This window comes from Pleurodeles waltl, chromosome 6 (genome assembly GCF_031143425.1).
Source record: "Pleurodeles waltl isolate 20211129_DDA chromosome 6, aPleWal1.hap1.20221129, whole genome shotgun sequence".
Classification (NCBI taxonomy): Eukaryota; Metazoa; Chordata; class Amphibia; order Caudata; family Salamandridae; genus Pleurodeles; species Pleurodeles waltl.
The window spans coordinates 1,109,367,694-1,109,387,790 of record NC_090445.1 but is presented as its reverse complement, the minus strand read 5'-3'; the positions used below and the strand labels follow the sequence as shown (position 1 = coordinate 1,109,387,790).

The window sequence follows — 20,097 nt, the reverse complement described above, 5'->3', positions numbered from 1 at the left end:
TGGACACCCGCACACAGCAGTCCCACCCCTTGGGTGTGTGCCCGCCCACGGAGGAGGGGTCCTCTCACCGACTCCGAGCAGCCATCCATCGGAAACACCCTCAACCCCGAAGGAGGGATCGACCGCTAGGCAAGTCGGGGCTAAACCTCTAGTGGGGTGTGACGTTCCCACGACCACCTCCCCTCCAGCCTTCAGAGAGGCGTAGCCACTCGGCGGTCACCCTCTCCTACCCACAGGGGTGGTACCTCGCACAATTTGCGGCAGGCTGACGTCCAGTCCAGCGACCCAAACTTCGTAGTAGAGGCGCAACTCTTCCCTCCGGAAAAGAAGACCTTGTACTAGGACGGGTAACCCCTGGGTCCCTATCAGCCCCACCGCAGAACCGGAAGAAGGACAGCAGCAACGCCCACCGTGGTGAGCAGCAGACGCCGGGCTAGTCACCGCGCTCACCACCGACGACAGCTGAAGAACCAGAGCAGGTCTCCTCCGCCAGGAGGGGGTCACTGAGCTGACACCCTCGGTCCCCCAAGTGAACACCAGCTGTCACCGTGCAACACCATTCCACGACCGAGCGGATGAGCACGAGGTGGCGCAGCCCCAGGACCCCACTCTGAAAAGCAACCATCCACCCCACGCAAGTTTCGCGGTTCCGCCTCTCAACATCGCTACCCTCGCACAACCAAACCCCTGCAGAGGAAGGAAGGCGGTGGTAGCCCACTCCGACAGACGCTAGACACCTTCCCCCTCCCGAGGAGGGATCGTCACCCCGCCCCTTTCACCAACCACATGCAACAGTACCCGTTCTCCGAGGACGCAACCGTGACAGGAGCGGGAGAGTACGGGCGGAACGCGTCCCCTCCCCCTCTGCCACCACCGCACCCCGCACAGCTGAGCCTGCAAAGGAAGCTGTAGCTCTGCTGTAGAACAGAAGACAGCAGACAGGCTGCAGTAACCGCACAAGACCCTCCACGGGCAGACGACAGCACTACGGGTAACCCCCTCATCGGAGGGCGGAGCCATAAACCCACCTCCTCTGCCACCCTGCGCCCCTGGACTTGCACCGGAAGAGGCACCAGCACCTCGCTGCGGGAGAAGCACGGTCACCCACTCCAGGAGAGAGATCTATCCTCACCCTGACCAGCACCCACACCGGAGTCCCAGTTTTTCGGAAGATCGAGGAGCAGATTGGTACCCCTCAAACTTCTCCCCGCACACACCGGGCATGTGGGACTGAGTGCCTTCAACCACCATCCGTGCCAACTCTTCCCTGCCTACACCTGCCTTCCGCATCGACCGCTCTCTTTCTTGGACCGCGTCGACATGAACACATCCCCCTCGTCTACTTTCGACTCCGAGGTAAGTGTACTCTGTAATATTTGTTTGCAGTGGGGCAAGATGGTAGCCAGATTCGCTGTTATTCGGAGTGCGTAATACTAATCCGAGTTTTCACTGCATGTAGGCGTAGTGTTTCGTGTTCTTCATCCAAATGTGCTCCTGTTCCTGATTAAGGCACTCGTCTGTAGTGTTCCAGATCACAGTCATAGCACTTTTGGGGGCCCTGATACAGACCTTGACACAATAAAATAAAGGCATGGCAGTTTATTGATGGCTTTAGGGTATCGGTGAAGTGTTAAGCTGCTGTCCTTGGCTGAATTAAGTGCGACATACGACACAATAAGCGAGGCAGGTCTCGCCATCCACCTGCACATCGTGTTTTTTGCCTCACTGTACTCCAAAAGTGCCTCACCCTACTGAATCCACCGCAACGCTAATGAACGCGGTTTCATTGAGCACTGATGCGTGGCTGGGTCATCGTCGGAACTTTGCGCCATCTTTCCCCATTACATACTGTTTTTTTCCTCCTTGAGGCAACACCCAGAAAGTGCTCTCTGCCCCTTCCGCAAGGCTGGGTGTGCCTTGTGTTCGCAGGCTCCCACTGGATGCGGCTTCCCTCGATGGTGGCAGGCAGCCGTGGGCTTGGCTGTGTCATGGTGGATGGTGTTCGTACACTTTCTTTTTTTTATTTATTTTTTAAAGTAACAGTGGGCACATCCGATTACTTTCTAGAGCTTGGTACAACCCCACTGGCATGCTAATATGTTCTAGTTCCATCAAACGTGCTTAATTTCGTATGGGCGGATTAAAATGCGCTTTTATCGCATCCACCTTAAAAAAATATGTAATGGACTGCAGCCCAGAAAAGCTGGGACATCTTTCAAAAAGTGGTTCCCCACCCCCACCTCGATCTTTAAAGGACTGCATGGCCAGAAAGGCATCGTTCAAAAACTGGGTCCGCCCCTTCCTTTTCTGTACACGGATGCCCTTTGTGTGTTTTTATTGTGGATTCCCGTGAGAGATTTCTGCGATGTTACTTTGCAGAGGGGGTAGTGGCAGGGTTTATCTATCCTTAGGTGAAAGTCTTTCAGAAAGGGGGGGCTGGTGCTCAGTTCGATGCGATGGGGGGTGGGGGTGTTCAAAGTACGGTCCTCCGTGGCTGCTAGTGGGGCCGCAGTAAATTATTTGTGTGATTGATTGGTTAATCGTGGAAGGGCGGTGAAGTTAGTTAGTTGTGGGTTGTGTGTGTTGGCGGGGGGGGGGGGGGGGGGGTTGGGGCTGTTAAGAGACTCCTTCACGGGTGATCAGGAGTTGTTCAAGGGAGCGGCAAGGAATGTTGGATTCGTTCAGGGGTGCTGATTAAAGGGCCATTCGCCAGTGGAGGGGCAGGCGGCTATGTCGTGCTGCGGTGGCCGCCAGAGGGTGTCGTGGCAGGCAGCGGTCATAGCTAGCAATGCGAGGCTGCAGTAACAGCCCCGGCACTGTGGTAACAAGTGCAGTGTAATAATACCAGGGCACTGGCAGCACTAGACATCACCGCCAGGGGTGAATAACCTAACCGCTGTGCGAGCTATAACAACCATCGCGATGGTGTTATGTCCTGCAACAACGCTCCACGCGCCTTGCTTGCAAGACTGGCCTGTTAAACACCCCCCCCCCCCTCCCAACTCTGAGCTGACAACCCACTAGCCCGCTTCCCTTCAAGTACTAGGCAGTAACACTCCCTCCTCTATCAAGGATGCCTCGTGTCATCCCGCTTCCCAGTGCTTCGAAGTTGCAGCAGTAAAGAACGGGGCTGTAACTACCACAACTATGCCGTTGCCCGAAGTGATAATGTAACAGCCCCCGGTGTGAAGTGCGGTGCTTGTAACAACTTGCTTCCACCCGATCCTCTTCCATCTTGAAGGGCAGCCACGAGTACCCTCCTCCACCGTCAAACTTGAAAAACCTGCTATCCAGCCTTGACAGTACTCGCCCCCACCCACCTAAAAAACACCAAACACAATCGGAGGGAAACCCCTATAGCGCTATGCTTGACATTGTCCTGGGCATGAGCAGGACCGGCGGGCACTGGCTTGGCAACTGTACAACAAACGACGCTACCAGGGCGGGCGGATGAGGGGCGGGACGGCTGGGTCTGTGGCGGAATCCGCGCGAAGGAAGGCCCACCTCGCGCTCCATTTTGTGTGTCTGTGACTTAGACGTAGTCCTGCAGCACCCACCTACAGTCGGCGTTCACGCCATGGCGGAGTCCATGGACGTGGAAACCTAGATATCGGTGGAAGGTGGAGGGCACTCGGTGACTTCTGCCACAGACGGCTCCTGCCAGCATTGCCCTTCAGAGTCCGTTCTTGATCTCTAAATTTAAAACCCAGGATAGGTACTTTGAGATCTAATTACCATGCACCTGCTCCTCCTCGTATCTTCCTCAGAATGATTAAATACTGAGTTAACCCACCGGACTTCAAATGTATGTTTTGAGGGTTGGCTGTACACATACATCTTCGGCATAGGTATTAGCCCACTTAGTTGTGTAACTGACGTACTCTCGTAAAACGTGTAAATCCACTATATTCACTTAGTTTTTGTACCGGCTGCCTGATGCTTGCTACCACTGCAGGATATGATACACAACTGATATTTTTCAGTTTCCTTAGTAGGAGAGGAGAGTATGCTTTTGGGGAGCGGGGGGAGTCACCGGACTGACAGCTGTGGGTGGCAGTAGGCTTTTATTTTTTTGAGGCGCGGTCCGTCACGTGCGCATACACTGGCACAAGGTGCTGCATGACCAGATGGTTGTCATCTTGCGGAAGTGGAGTTGGGATGGAGCCTGGCGGATCTGGACTAGAAACCCATTTCAGTCATTACTAGAATATCACCGGTAAACGCCACGTTACACTGGCACAAGGTGCTGCATGACCAGATGGTTGTCATCTTGCGGAAGTGGAGTTGGGATGGAGCCTGGCGGATCTGGACTAGAAACCCATTTCAGTCATTACTAGAATATCACCGGTAAACGCCACGTTTCCTGCCGCCTCCAGGACACATGCTTCGTGTTTTCAAATGGTCACTCTAATTTCTGGTTGCGGTGTAGTACTTATAGACTACATTTTTAAAGAGGTTTTGCTACATCTACCCTTGTTGTCTATGAAAGCCAGTGTCTCTTAAATGGTTAGCCTCCCTTGAATGATTTATTTGTGGTGCACAGTGGAATTTGCGATTTGCACAAACTGATCAGTGCACATTGGGTGAGGTGGCAAATAAAGTAAAACGAAATGTCACATAGATTTTAATCCAAGCCTCTGCTGGTGGCACATTTTCTGGGTTTATGGTTCCAACGGATACAGAATTATTCTCCGCCTGATTTCCCATCAGCAAACGGAGTTATTGTTGAAACTGATTATAATCTGTCGTCATCCGAAGGTGTGCTGACCGTGTCGTGAGTCATCTTGCTCGCGCCTTGTTTATGGAAGTTGAATGATCACTCGATGATTAAACCAGGACCGCACGTGCGCTTAGTAAAAAAAAAAAAAAAAAAGAGAGAGAGAGAGAGAAATGGGAAGTGGTTTCCTGGCATCGAGAGCGTTAAAACGATTGAATTATTCACGCAAACCACCATTTAAAAAAGGCGTGCCAGCTGGCATTTTATTTAAGAAAATCATCAGATGCAGTTCCGATGAGGCACCCTTTTAAAATGATTGACGTTATGTTATGTCAGATCAAGGAAGCTTGCCATTCTGCCCTTCGTCGAAGTCCATTACACTGTTGTCGCCTAACGGATCCCAGCTCGCGGGAAGGGAGGGTTTCGTCTGGAGAAAAACAGCAAAACCTACAGGGTCGGAATGGCCATCGCACCCCTCGGTCCTAAATGGTAGACTACAGGCAAAGCGACACTCTTTCAGAAGCAGCATGGGGTGCCGTGACCAGCCATGCTCCCACGGCCCCGCTTTACTGCCACCTGCAGCGTGGCCGGTTTAAACACTTTTTATTAGGGCTAATGTTGATTTATAGTTTGCCCTGCACTCTTTTCCAGTTGGCTTCCCTTAAGTGTGAGCAGTCGCCGGCTGCAGTTCTCGTTGTGGGCATCTCGTGTAAAACTGTAGTTGAAGCCACAAAAGAGGGTGAATGAACTGGTGCAGATATCTGTCATCAAACCCACAAGTCGTAGGCAGGGACAGTCAAAACGCGCTTTTCCCCCCAGGAAAGACAGATTAGTTCTGCTGGGTTTCAGGACGGATTGACTGTGTGTAGAGAGTTTGTTGTTAATCTGTCCAGCCTTAGGCACCCTAGCTCAGCAAAGTAACCACGGCACTCTCTTAGTGTGCACGCACGCATAGGTAATCGGAGGAAAATGGCTGGCGTGCAAATAACCTAACATAGGGCCATATAAAAGTTGTTGACCTTGGTGTGGGGACGGGAGATGGGCTACCAAGATGGAGGCCTTGATCAGGGGCGTAGCTTGGTCAGTAAAATGGAGGGGATGAAAATACTGAGGGCTTTCAAAACCAAGATGAAAGAGCTTTTTTTTGTTAGTTTGTGCATAAATGCCAGGAGAAATCCGACACACCTCACCATTCCGACTTAAAGCAACTGTACCCAACTATTCTAGAGAAAATCATTATTAGGTGGGTGTATCACCCCTAAACCCCCCCCCCATTTACTCCCCTGGCTTTGACACACGCGCACATTGTAGCAGAAGACAATGTTTACAAGGAAGGAGAGGCCAACTTTTATATTGGACTATTTTCTAAACATATAGGAGATATACAGTGGGTGCAGTTTTATGGACTTTTCTTATTTTTTATTTCGCATTGGTCTACGAAACATTAATAGGACTCTTCTCCATCCTCACAGATTTGACCCTTTACCTTTTTACTTGTGTGCATGGTATTCACAGTTATCCCTTTTGACTGGAAAGTGACAGAGTATTGGTAGTCTTATGAAGATGTCACTATTGTATTTTCCCCCTGAGTAAAGCAATTGTAACACGAGACAAAAATATCATTAGTTTGGTTATTTTCTCCTTGTACTGCATTTCCATGCTCAGTACTTCAACTTAGAGCCGTCATTCCAGTGTGTGTGTGTGTGTGTGTGTGTGTGTGTGTGTGTGTGTGTGTGTGTGTGTGTGTGTGTGTGTGTGTGTGTGTGTGTGTGTGTGTGTGTGTGTGTGTGTGTGTGTGTGTGTGTGTGTGTGTGTGTGTGTGTGTGTGTGTGTGTGTGTGTGTGTGTGTGTGTGTGTGTGTGTGTGTGTGTGTGTGTATATATATATATATCAGTATCATCGATTCTGTGAACTCCAGTGGGGTTGGGACCACACCTTGCCGATGCATTTTTAAAAATATATATATATTCTCACTCTTTCTGATTTTGTGCGGTGTGTCACTGGTTACTCGGCTTGTGTGTGGTTTACATAGTGCTCATTTAGCTACAAAGTTACAACACTCTAGAAGAAAGGATGCTTCAGAATGAAGTGAAGATGTGGTGTGGGGTGGAACAGCAGCGGAGTAGGGAGTGAAGCTGGGAAGGTACTCCCGAGGTTATAGTGATTCATCTTTATATGAAGCCACTGAATCCCCTTTCCCTTGTATGTCTTAATCGGATTTGTTCAGCACCGTAACTACATTTTAAGCAAAGCTTGGTTTGGTAAAGAACAACTTAGATATTCTTACGACAAAGTAATTATATCTCATGCTTTATTATGTTCGCTGTCTTCCACAGTCTAAGACTCGCTGGTTATAGGAATTCTTGTGTGGGGTATCTGTTCTGGTATTCGCTTGTATCGTCCGGTACTTTGTTGGCTTAAACCTGCTCTTAGCATGTTAAGAAAACAACACTGTGTTTAGAGGACCCTGCCTCCTCCCATCTCGCGCCACGCAGCAGTATGTCTCCTGTCCTACCACTTGCGCAGCTTCCCTTTGCTCCGACCCAGTCTCCCTTCTATGCACTGACCTAGCGACCCCTTTACCACACATACATTACTTGCAGTAATATTTCATGGATTCTACTGATGGGTTTTAAGTCACAGAAGACATACTCTGTGAACAGCTTGATTGTTCAGAAATAGAAGAAAGACTCAAATGGTGTCTGGGCTCTGCCAGGGACTGCTTTGTCTGATTGTGTTAAGTCGCGTCTTTACGATGAATATACTATAGTGTGAATAATGACTGCGAATATAAAGGGGACACGCACGCGCGCGCTCCTGGTCTAATCTGACTTGGCAGTACTTATTTTCTGCGCTTCTAAAAGGCAGGCGACGTGCGGACTGCTTTCATAATTTTGCCTTAGCAAGATGTATTATCCATTTGAGATTCTCACTGTTATGTACATATAAATGTGATTGGTTTACTTAGGCGAGCGATATCCCAAACGTAAGGTAGCCTCACCTTTTTCAGGCAAGAGGTGAATTTACATGTGTATTAGACGTGCCTTTAACTTCCTATATCAAGAAGGATTTTATCATTTTTTTATTAATTTATTTTTAATATCTGTCCCCTGATTAGTGATCGTTCTTAAGAGCTATGTGAATGCCTATTTTTTTTAAACACCTTCTTCATGGTTTTTATTTTCTTCACAGGATGGCAGTCCTCATTACAAAAGGAGGAGGACCGTTGAAGACTTTAACAATTTTTGCACCTTTGTCTTGGCCTACGCTGGCTACATTCCCTATCCAGATGAGGTATAGTAACCTTCCTTTACAAGCAGCTTATTCAGTTGATGTTTGGTCAGCTCAAGTAATGAATGTTCACTTTGGCATCTCTGTAGAATTATTCAGGTTTTTGTTAATGCATATTATAAGGTGATTTGTCACAAGTTCAGTGGCTCAGTAGAGTAACTCATCTGCTCCAGGGATCTGTATTTGACCTAATTAACTTCCGTTGGAATCCTGTAAGGGCTCCCTCAGCCTTTCATCTTTCTGAGGTCAATAAAATAAGTTCCAGTGAGTTGGGTAACAATAAACATCTGTTATTTGGCTGTCAGTAGCACTTTTAGTGAATGTTGCACTGTACAAATAGATATATTCTGAGATTTAACCTGCTTTTGATAGGTTGCTAACTGGTCTCAATCACATAGTCCAAGGAAAGTTTTTCTCTCGCAAGGAACAGAAGTATATAGAAATTAGGGTAGATTTTTTTTGGGGTGGGGGAGGGGGCGGAAGTGTCAATTTGTATATCATATAACACCTACTGGCAGTTGCTAGTAGGTAGTTATAGTTAGGACCTACTTTCCATAGGAAGATCGGTTATTGTTTTGCCAATAGCTTTGGTGCCGTTTGACGAATCTTCACAAAATTTTCAACACAAATGCAACTCTGTTCAGCTGCGGTCTTGAAAGTTTCGGGTTCATTCGTCAAGAGGGGGGTGAGGGAAAAAAAGGGGTGGTCCCCATGCATTTTCCTGGTCGGGATTTTGAACACGACTTTAACCTGAATTGCTGGGTGGCATTACACCAAATGTGGCCGAAAGCTAGCTCTTGGTCCATAAAGTGTGCCTTTTGTGATTTGCTGTAAATCTGTTCAGTAGTTTTTGAGATATTAAAGGGAAAAGACATTTGTATATCACAGAGGAGAATAAACACAGATCTGATGGTGAGATCTGATTGTCTGTCAGCACTTCAACCAGAAAGTGAAGGCAGCCATCTTGGGACTAATATACATGATAGCCCCCAGTTAGGACACATTTAAAGTGAGTACTCCAGTATCTTCCTCATCTATTTCATCTAAACATTCTAACATGTAGACTGAAACATGCAATTTCAACACTAGCAACAGACTGCCAATTAACTTCCTGGTGATCAGCAGTGTTTTAAAGAGAAGCCAGTGTGCTAACATTCTGAATGTATGCCAAAAGTTTGGCACATTTGACCGTCATCTTGAAGGAATCGAACTGGAAAACTAAAAGCATTTTCTACCGAGGATACTGCAGTAAATGAGTAGGAAGCTTCATAACAAATAGGTCTTTCAAGATGGTCACTAGCGAAACAATAATTTCTAATACAAGTCTCGCATTTGTGAGAGTTAGAGCTATTGGTGTTGTAAATGACAATGTCTTTTACCTATGTGTTTTGGTTTGGAGTGTAGTGGATGTATGCCAGGTGCCACAGCAACCCTCCCAGGTTTGTCACTGCAGGAGAGAGGACACTACAAGTCTGCCATCTTGGGAGTGTCTTTACCTCATTCCTACAGACTGGCTATGATATTATACACAGGAGTCCAGAGGATGATGGTGAAGCGCCCTGCACCTATGACAGTGATTGGGGGGGGTATTTGAGGTGGGGCCTCTTCAAACAGGAAGCAGTGCTATTTGAGCGCTGTTTTAGGCAGCGTTTCCGGAAGTGGCATCTGTATGGTCGCAGTAGCTGTGAAGCTACTGTCAGAGCATGACACCAGTGAAGGCTGAGAGGAAGTGATGGGTTTTGCTCTCCTCTCACTGTGGCACCTTTGTATTAGCTTTTTTGCACTACATGGTTAGGAAAATGGTTGCCTCTACTAACTGAACTCTATTTGAAGAGGCCAATTTACATCCAAAGGATAGATGTCTTTTTGTTATCAAGCTTAATCCTGTGAAGTGCTTGGGTCTGGAGTCACAACTCCTTTTCCACCATTTTGGAGATAACACCTTTTTGCCATCTTTTTGCCTAGAACTAACCGATGTGCTTGGTTGGTGACCCTTTGGAGGTTATCAAGAGCACGTGCTATAACCTAGTGTTAACCTATACTCCAGCCACATGGTTAATGCACCCACTGCAGAGGTCTTGACAGAACGAGAATGTCAAAAATTACAATCTTGACATAGCCTTTACATCTCTGCAAGGTCAAGGCAAACTAACTATATAGTGATTTTGTTAAGAATGGCACTTGCATTGCAGTGCTATGAAATGTCTGAATCTGTATTACCAAGCGCTATATTTAAAAAAAAAAAAAAAGTTATTCCCAGACTGACCTAACACACACCAGATGAAGATGCTTAGAGGAGAGGTGCCAACTTTAGAGCTGGGGAACAGGGTTCTAGTCTCAGCACCGGCTCAACATCCAGTGATTCTGGGCAGTTCACTTAATCTCTCCTTGCTACTAAAAATGAAGGTGTTAGTGTAATGAAACTGGTGCTCGTGTAAAGTGCTCCAATACCACGAAGCACAAAGCGACCAAACAGAAGAGAAAAATAGTGCGCCACATTGTTACATGGCCGATCGTGCAGTGATCCATGTAAAGGGTCAGTCTCCAAGGTAGTAACAATCCAGCCTCAAGGCGGGACAAACGTAAAGCATTTACCAACAACATTAACAGATTTTTTAAAGGCAGGCCCAGGAACCAATGAAAGTGATGGGTGTGGTTAGAGCCCAAAGAATAGATTACACCTTATGGAGAGGAGCAGTGCTTGTGCGCTGCTATGCTCAACCTAAAAATAGCCAAATGTAGCACAAATATGAACAAAATGTAGCCCATTTATAGCCCAGTGACAGAAGTATACAAAACGCTTTTTTTTTTTTTTTTTTTTTTTTTGGTGTGTTTTATATATCGCAGACTTTACCCAAAGATACTGGAGTTCTTTACATGAGCACCAGTTACACAAGGACACGTTCCTTCTGGGCTTTAGGCATTGGGGAGATTAAGTGATTTGACCAGAATCACAGGATGTTGAGCTGACACTGAAACTGAAACCTGGTTCCCCAGGTGCAGTCTGCAGCTCTGGCCATAACGCCCCATTCTCTCGCCTAGGTATACCATATAATCAACTAGATAAAAAAAAAAAATCAAGATAGCAAGTAATTTAAAAGCACGTTGTCGCAATTTGAGAACTCTGAAAATGTGTCCTCATTTTAGTTTTTTGGGAGCACTAACCATATATTCTATGGGAGTAAGACCTTCGCAAAAGGATATCATTTAGGTATCAAAGTTTTGATTATACCAAGGAGACATCAGGCTTGCCACACTTTTGTAACAAATATAGAATGTTAGCAACCTAGTTGTTCATTAGAATACTGGGAGGAGGCAGATGCCAGGGGCACGAATAATTGAGGGCAGGGAGGAATGCTGGGCAGATGGGGGGGGGGGGGGGGGGGGGGGTAGTGGCAGCACAAAGGACCATGGAGTGCAGGGGAAGGGGAGGGGGGCAACAAACAGCCATGCATAACAGACGAGAGAGGCTGTGGAAATATAACAGACCATTGAGGGCAGAAGGAAAAGGCAGTGGTAGTACCCCATACATGCCAAAAGACCCAATTCGGGTAGAAGACTCCAGATGTTTTTAAGCCCAAAATGGCTTTATTTTATCTGTCTCCTACCTAAAATCTCCCCACCCCCAAAAAAGTCTCCCTGTTACCAAGTTCAGAATGTTGGCACATTAGATCACTGAGTTCAGGAGGAATGGGGTAGAGTTGTGGACTCGGATAACAGAAAGCAGGAGGGTGATGGGCAGAGGCACCAAACTGGTGTTACAGGGCAGGCGTCAGGGGTTGAAGCAGCACAATACACATCACATGGCAAGTGAGACGGCAGTGGAACACAATGGACCATGGAAAGCAATAGGGAGAGGACATGACCTTGCACATGGACAATAGAGAGCAGAGTGGAAGAGGCAAGGTCAGAAAGCTGACCATACCGGACAGACCAGGGGGACAGTTGCAGCAAAACTGACCATGAAAGGGAAGCAGGAGCATGACAGTGGACCAGACAAGGTAGGGTGGAGGGGATAGTGACCCGCACTTGAAAAACTAAGGGCAGGAAGGAAGGCACAGTGCTGGAGCGGCAAGCTAACCATGGAGGGCAGGCGGGATGGCATTGGAAGCACAACACACCATGGAGGGCAACAGTATCATACAGACAGACAACAGAGGGAAGGTGGGAGGGGGTCAGGGGCAGCAAGCTGATCCGTCAGGGCAGGTAAGAGGGGCTGTGACAGCACAGAAGGCCATGCATGGAAAGCGAGGAGGCTTAGTGGCCGCACAACTGCCATGGTGGGCAAACGGGATGGGTAAGGGCTGGGCAAAGACAAGAGAGGGCAGGGGAACAGGTTTCACAACCGACCACGCAGGGTAAGCAGGAGGAGCAATTGCAGCATAACAGAGCATAGTGGGCAGAACGGAGTGGCAGCAAAATAGACCATGGAGGACAGGAGGGAGGGGATAGGGGCATGGAACTCGGACAGGTAGGGTGGAGGTGGCAGGGACTGGTGGCAGCCATCTGACCATGCTAGGCAGATGGTAGGGGCATTGGCAGGTCCATGTAACTTGGTGGGCAAAAAAGAGGGAACAGGTGCAAGACATAGAAGGGCGGGGGTCAGAGGGTAGGGGCAGTAAGCTAAGCACAGAGGCTAAGCAGGATGGCAGTGGTTTGACTTACAATTGGGTAACGGAAGGCAGGGGGAGTAAATAGTGACGTCAAGCTAAATGGAGGGCATTGGCATCACATCTGACCATGCAGGGCAGGAAGGAGGGGGGCTGGTGCATGGACTCTGACAACAGATGGTAGAGAGGATGTGGATGAGACACCAAACTAACTGTTATGGGCAAGCGGGCAGGGCAGTGGCAGAACAATAGCCACACAGGGCTGTAATGAAGGAGCAGGGGCCTGGACTTGGACAATGGATGGCAAGGGGGGTGGCATGAGCAACAAGCTTGAGTAGGAGCAGCACAGTGCCAGGCCAGATCCTGTGTCCAGTCTATCCACCCATCCCGCATTGAGATGGGCATTTTACTTGCTGTTAAAAACATCCTAGATATTCAATGAAAAAAACAAATGTTACAGGGATGTTTATAGCTGGGGGAAAAAGAATAAACAAAACCTTAGCAATTCATAAAAAATTTAAAAAAATGGTTACAAGGATGTTATAGTTGGGTTCAGATTTTACACGCACAAAACCATAGAAATTCAGCTGTTATAGTTGGTTATTTCAAGTAACTATAACTTGTGCCCGAAGGTCGGTATAACTCGTGCCCTCCCCATGCACTGCTAATTACCCCAGATATTAGTGCACTCATGATACCGTCTATGACATCTTTGATAATATAAATCTAAAATTTTCAGTAAAATTATTGATGAGAAAACTGTGCAGGACGAGGGTGTGAGTTATAGATACCTGAGGGCATGAGTTATAGTAACTTGAAATAACTAAGTATAATAGCTGAATTTCTATGGTTTTGTGCTTGTAAAATCTGAACCTAACTATAACGTCCCTGTAACTTTTTTTTCGTGTGAGGAGGTGTGTGTGTGTGTGTATGTATATGTATGTGTGTGTATATATATATATATATATGTATGTGTGTGTGTATATATATATATATATATATATATATAACACTTCGTTCGGCGTTTCTCTCTCTGCACCTAATCGCCAATGGTGCTGGAATGGGACGCACGCCACCTCGTCTTTACTTAGAACATGAATCCTTAACAGATCATTAAGGCTCCAGCACTCCACGATGGTTTCAGGGGTTTATTTAAACAAAGCAGGAACGCGTTTCGGCGTGACCTCCTTCTTCAACCTGCTGGCCGCCATTTTGGCCCCCTGTATATATCCTATGTGTTACCATTCATTTAAAGCAATACACTGCCTTTAAAAACGTAATAACACCCGTGATACAATACATGTGAAAATGATATAATACATGTGACAAAATATAATAATGTGACAAAAAATGTACTAGTGTATAAGGCAAAATCACTAATAAGTATTTACCAGTCTAAATAGATCTTAATAAATCTGGTTAGATTACAATTAATCACACACATATATATATATATATATATATATATATATATATATATATATATATATATATATATATATATATATAATATTGTGTGTTCCACTCTTTTATTTTGATTGTTGGGTTCTGGATGCCCCTTGTTTCTTAGATACAGGATGCTGATAGTCTGCGGAGAGTTCCTAGGACTAGGCTGTTTAGGATGTTCACTCTTGTGTTGATGGCACACCACCAGCAAAAAGAAACTGAGAGCTCTAGACCCACAGCCCTTCCAGTCCACACAGTGTTACAGAAGAGCCGTTTGGGTCACCGTTTAAGAAGGCTCAGAGGACAAGTCAAGTCTTGTTTAAGACGATTGCATGTACAACTATACAGTCTCAAAATTTCCGTGTTAAAAGGCAGTTGGGTGCTTCAGAAGTCAAGATACAAACAGATTGTATGTGTTGATGTTGGCAGAGGACCTCGTAATTCTAATCCCTGCTTCCTTTCACCTTATTCTCTAGGCGACTCCAATGCGAACCAGTTCCAGCCCTCCCAATAGCACTGGGAGCCCTGTTGACAGTGACAGCTGGGACTCTAGATTCCCTGATCTTCCATCCATGGAACCTGCACCGGCCAAAAAGCGAAAGCGCCTGGGAGACTTAAACCATGCAAGGTCATATCCACCTGTTTTGAAATGGTCCAAACTGGGCAACTTCCTGTCAGACAGGAAAAAAACTGATAAAATCAAGAAGAAGAGGAAACTGAAGAAGAAAGAATTCAAGGTGCCTGTAAGTGAAGACGGTGTAAAAGAGTTCACAAAGTTCGAGCCTGCCAAATCCACTCTGGGGACCGGCACACACATTTCACCAAAGGATCCTGGTCCCTTTGTAGAAACGGGCACAACGTTTTCTGGTAAAGAGGCCATCCCCTCCCCAGAAAGAGGACTAAGCCTAGCAGCTAAGGATGTCAGCTGCCCCCTGGAACTAAGAACATACTTTTCAAACAGTGGCAAATCTGCTGTTGCACCAAACACACTTCCTTCTGGATGCGATTCCAGCTCTCTGGGGATACGCACATGCCCTACACACAAGGATATCGGCTCTTCTCTGGAAATGAAAACCCACCTTCCGCCTAAGGATGCTATCTCCTCTTTGGAGTCGGGCACACGCATTTCAGCCAACGGTGCCACCACCTCGTTGGAAATGGGCAAACTTCTCTCGGCCAAGGAAACAAGCTCCACTTTAGAGCTGAGCACACACCTTCCAGCCAAGGATTCCACCTCCTCCCTGGAAATTAGAACACGTCTTGCAGCCAATGACGTCGGTTCTGTTCAAGAAACGCACACAACACGACGTTCAGGCAAAGATGGGGACTCTTCTCTGGAAGGAGACACTTCAAGTCAGGATTTAATTTCCTCTGTAAAAGAGAACACCGCGCGTTCAAGGAAAGATGCAGTCATTTTTGCAGATAACTCTTACTTTTCGTGCAGGGGTGACTGCTCCTATGCAAAAAGTGACATTTGTGTTACAAGCCATGATACCAAACCTTTACAAGACAGTAGTCCTCGTTCAGGCAAGTGCACAGCTCCCTCTGTGGATTGCAATGCTTCTCGTTCGTGTGTTGCTGCCATCCCCTCTGTGGAAGGTGACTCAGCACCACAATTCAAGGACATCAAGCCTTCTGTAGAAGGTGCCATTCGCAGCTCAGTGATAGCAGACACCTCCTCCATTGGAAGCCAATTTCCTCTTTCGGGTCACAGTATGAACTCTAAGGTGACTCGGAGTAGCGAACAGCAGAACACTACGTTAGACCACCAGAACAGCACCAACCAAATCTTGCCTTCCATATCCAGCCAAGCCGAGCAACGCCAAGAGATCAAGATAGAGTATGACATATTGACTGTGGGTAAACGGACAGTAATCCGTCAGGGGAAGCAGGTGGTCTTCAGAGATGAAGATGGCATTGGAAACGACGAGGATATCATGGTAGATTCAGGTAACTCTCCATTTAGCATCTTTTGAACATACTTTTGAGTACATGTGAGTAAGATGCAGTGTGTTATTTTCTGGTGCCTTGGATAAAAGCTCACAGTGGCTTAAGTGTAATCCGATATTCTATGAGTTTTCTGCACACCTCTTTTGTAATCTGTAGGTTAACTGGTGCTGGTCTGCTACAAACCGCTTTAGTAGACTAACAAACCTGTTGATACCACTGATACCAGTGCTTTAATGTATACATAGGCGGGCTTTGGGTTTGCTAAGGATGAGAATTGCTCTTTCACCTCGTACTGTTCACTTTTTGGGTGAATCCTATCGTCTGTTCATGCATTCTATAGACCAATAAAGTAAAAAAACAAAAATATTTTTGTATTTAAATTTCTTTTGCAGTGCTTGGGGAAGAGCCTGGACCTTTCACTGTTTAAAATGGCAATGTCATAATCCCAAGATGGCCACCCAAATCTTGATCTTGTGAGATGTCAGGCTGTCATCTTCTGATGGCTCGCATTAATCATTCCTCTGGCCGCTGCTGTTTTTCAGTTTGCCTGGCGCTCTTTCTTGTCCTGCTGAAAGGACTGATACTTTCCAGTTGCCTGGTGACTTAAATCATCCTGTCCTCAAGCAAAATGGCTGTACTGGATTCTCTGGCTCTCAAAACGTAGTCACCTCATCTAGCTTTTAGCGGACCACAGCTGTGTTGTGCTAACCCCAAATCACTCCTGCAAAGGCTAGTGCTTGTGAGTGCAAGCCAGGCGTAATGGCTTTGCTGATGCCTATTTACTGTTCTTGCAAACTCACTATACAACATCTGATGTGTGCTTGGTGAAATATGTCATCATCTCCACCCCTTTTTCCATTGCAAACGTCTATTAGCTCTAATACTCCATATGGTTCAGGAAGTACAAGTTCTAACCCATCATGTAGGCCATTGTCCCTGCCTAACCCTAAATTTGAGTATTCACAGATTAGGCCAACCTTTGGGCACCCTGAAGGATTTGCTTGTTTTCATCAAACCCACAACTCCACCATCTTCAGTTTCTTATTTATTAATTTTGACCCTAAACTGGGCCCACTTCATAATGCAGATGTGTTAGAGCAGACCTGCTTTAATCCCTCTCATGGATCCTGCTCCTCCTTTGAATGCTCTTGGCACCACTGCTACACACACTGGTGCCTTTTCTTTGTGGAGCAGTCTAGATAAGTAACAATATTCTTCCTCCTTCATCCGCCATGCGTGGAAGGACCTGTCCTCCTCTTTGTGCATATCCAACAACATTTATTTCAGACGAACCTGTGAGAATCTCTCCCAACCGCCACCCCCTTCCCCGCCCTCTCAGGTAATGCTTCCATTGTTTTTCTCCATAAATTCTTCCAGGTAACAATACCAGGGCAACGCAACATTTTGTCAATCCCACCTCTGTAGTTAAAAGGCAACCTAAGCTGCCTTGATACAGTGCCGGGATACAAAGTTCCGATTTAAGTTGTAGCTCCACCTATTCCTGGACAATCCGATATCTATAGATCCACATCAGCCTGCTTCTCGCGGACGTGAGGTATGCTACACTTGGCCTTTGAAGCAGGATTGTCTGTTCAGTGGTACAGGCCGGGGATGCTGTTTTCCCACTCCTTACCACTGCCCTCAACATCAGAAACGTATTTCCCCATAATTTAATGTGTCTGAATGTCACTTTCCCGGACGATACTATACCATATTTCCAGATCAGAAGCGAGCCTTGTCGTCACCTGCAGAATATTACTGCAACGCTAGAAATCTGCCCTCACATGCTTGATTGAGTTGAACTGTAGATTCATAGTTTGTTTTAGCTTTATATTTCGCTTATATTTAGCTTAGAAAGTAAACAGTTCTTCGGCATTACAGTTGGTGCCATTGAACACACAGCTCATTTGTTATTGTTAATAAATGATGTCTGTAGTCTCCTTTAGGTGTATTTTCCAAAAGTGTTCATATTATTCACGAGTGTGAATAAATGTGCTGTTGGCTCTACATGAATCGCTGCACTCTGCTTCCAAGGAGAGAAGCTGGGTGAATGGGGTTTAAGGGAATGCAGTAGGTGTTGGCACAGTTCCGCCGTCCCAGCGTTCCTTTACGCAGAGTATTAACGTTTTCTCCACTGCTAGTTGGTGGGCAGTGTACACTGCTTCCAGGTCAGAAGCAGGTCACCCGCTTTTTTAACTGCATGAATCTCACCAAAACCACATTCTGGCTGTGCTGGCTTAAAGAAGAGTTGTGCACAGGCCTGATTTGTCAGGTGGGTTGCACCTGTGTTACTAAACTAGGCAAACCAACCGCCAAAACACAGATCTATTGAGAAATCCTGCGACTATCCGGCGTGGTCATGGGACAGCTCAATGCTGTACCAGTCTACACAACATCTTGGTACAAAAAGCGGGGCAAGAACTAAAATAGTTTTCTTTCCTATATTGTAATTTATCTTGTAATTTCCAAAATGCTTCTAATGGCTCTCGCGATTTCACATTGCAACATCTCACTTGGCCAATCGTTGTTAACATGTCAGATTTGCATTTGCTCCATCCTGGTTTAGAATGTACTGTGTCATAAGTGACCAGTTGTGGCTTCTGATGAGCAGATGTTACCTTGGCTTCGCTGCCCTTTGCTGATGATGGCATCACCAGTGGTTTACCCACTCTGGGAATGATATTAACTGCAGTTAATTGGCTGGTCGGCAACAAGAAGCCAAGCGTGAATGGCATCCATAATGAGAGGAAGGACATTGGGTGCTCGCAATCATGGATTGTTTTCCAAACAGACAAACCTGGCTGCTACGTGTGCCTATTTCGTGTCCCTGCCACCGAACCTGGCACACAGGCAGAATGCTTGCAGAGAACAGTAGTTAGTACCAGCATCTTAAGCAGTGATTGCTTGGACCCATCTCAGCCTTCCATACAGGATGCTAATAACTCTTGGTTCGTGATAACTAATATTGTTTAGTGGGCCACACACTTGCCCTTCCTGTGTAAACACGCAGCAACAGAAGAGGGATGGATGTGTTTATAGCCTCATAGCTCTGGTTTTTTCAGTTTGAATGTTTTATTTCTCCCGACCAGATGAGAATCCTGACAATTAATACTTTCTTTTTTCTTCCAGATGATGAATCCTGGAACCTCGTTACTTGCTTCTGCATGAAACCCTTTGCTGGGAGACCAATGATAGAATGCAACGAGTGCAACACGTGGATACACTTGTCCTGTGCCAAAATCCGTAAATCCTGCGTTCCTGAGATCTACGTTTGCCAAAAGTGTCGGGACACCAAATTTGAGATCCGTCGATCGAACCGGTCGCGATTCGGCACTCGAAAGTTGTTCTTAGACTGAAGACAGTTACGGCGCTTTAAGTTGGAGCGAGACACGTTGCTTACGTGGCCGGACCAAAAGCGTCTTAGAAATACAGATCCCTTGTCTGTACAAACACTGGTGCATCATGCGTTCCACTTTAATTTTGACTCGCAAGTGATAGAGCACTGTTTTCACTTTTCCTGAAAGAGAAGAAAACTTTAAACTTCAAAGCTGTCTTTGTAGTCAGTGATGAAAACTTTCCGATGGTCAAAACTGATGCACCATTAAGAGCTGTATTTTTAACAGCAGATGATATACGCGCACATGAAGTTTTCTAGTTTTTGTTTCATCGTTGTCTCTGTCTTGAAAAGGTGGGTTTTTACCACTGGATAGTAACCTTCTACTGTGAAAGTGAAGACGATTTCCTATGGTTTCCTATTTTGCCTGCACAGGTTAACTACCGAATTTACTAATTTGAGAGTTAACCCTGAAAATACCTTATGTAATTACTATTTAGGTACTATAATTGTACAGATGTAAATACCAGGTGGAAAAGTTCCAAAACAAGCCTACGCAATCCAAATAAAATGTAAGCCTAACATTGTGTCAACTTTATTGGGCTTTCTCTTGCTAAAATCATATTATTTTTATGTCCAATTACAAAAGTTATATTCTGAAGCAGTCTGCGTTTTGAAGAGGGCAGGTGAATGTAAATATTTTTGATTAAAAATAAATGGAAAATACCATAAATGCATTCTGAACAAAA

At 46.1% G+C, this 20,097-nt stretch overlaps 1 protein-coding gene and 1 long non-coding RNA gene across 6 annotated transcripts in view; one reads left to right on the top strand and one right to left on the bottom strand.

Annotated features, from left to right (window-relative positions):
* The window catches only part of LOC138300621 (uncharacterized), a 179,313-nt gene that overhangs the window by 40,016 nt on the left and 119,200 nt on the right, over positions 1-20,097 (bottom strand). The gene's annotated exons all lie outside the window — the stretch shown is intronic.
* PHF13 (PHD finger protein 13) overlaps positions 1-20,097 on the top strand; it is a 21,959-nt gene extending 1,862 nt beyond the window's left edge. Inside the window, exons 1-4 of one of the 4 annotated variants that reach the window (XM_069240224.1) lie at positions 72-1,356; positions 7,910-8,011; positions 14,541-16,014; positions 19,144-20,097. In XM_069240224.1, the coding sequence (XP_069096325.1) occupies positions 1,321-1,356; positions 7,910-8,011; positions 14,541-16,014; positions 19,144-19,370 (1,839 nt within the window). In that variant the 5' untranslated portion in view covers positions 72-1,320 and the 3' untranslated portion in view covers positions 19,371-20,097. Of the gene's footprint in view, positions 1-71; positions 1,357-1,940; positions 2,001-3,621; positions 3,716-7,909; positions 8,012-14,540; positions 16,015-19,143 lie in introns of those variants that run through there. The other 3 variants (XM_069240223.1, XM_069240226.1, XM_069240225.1) reach the window with 3 other exon arrangements.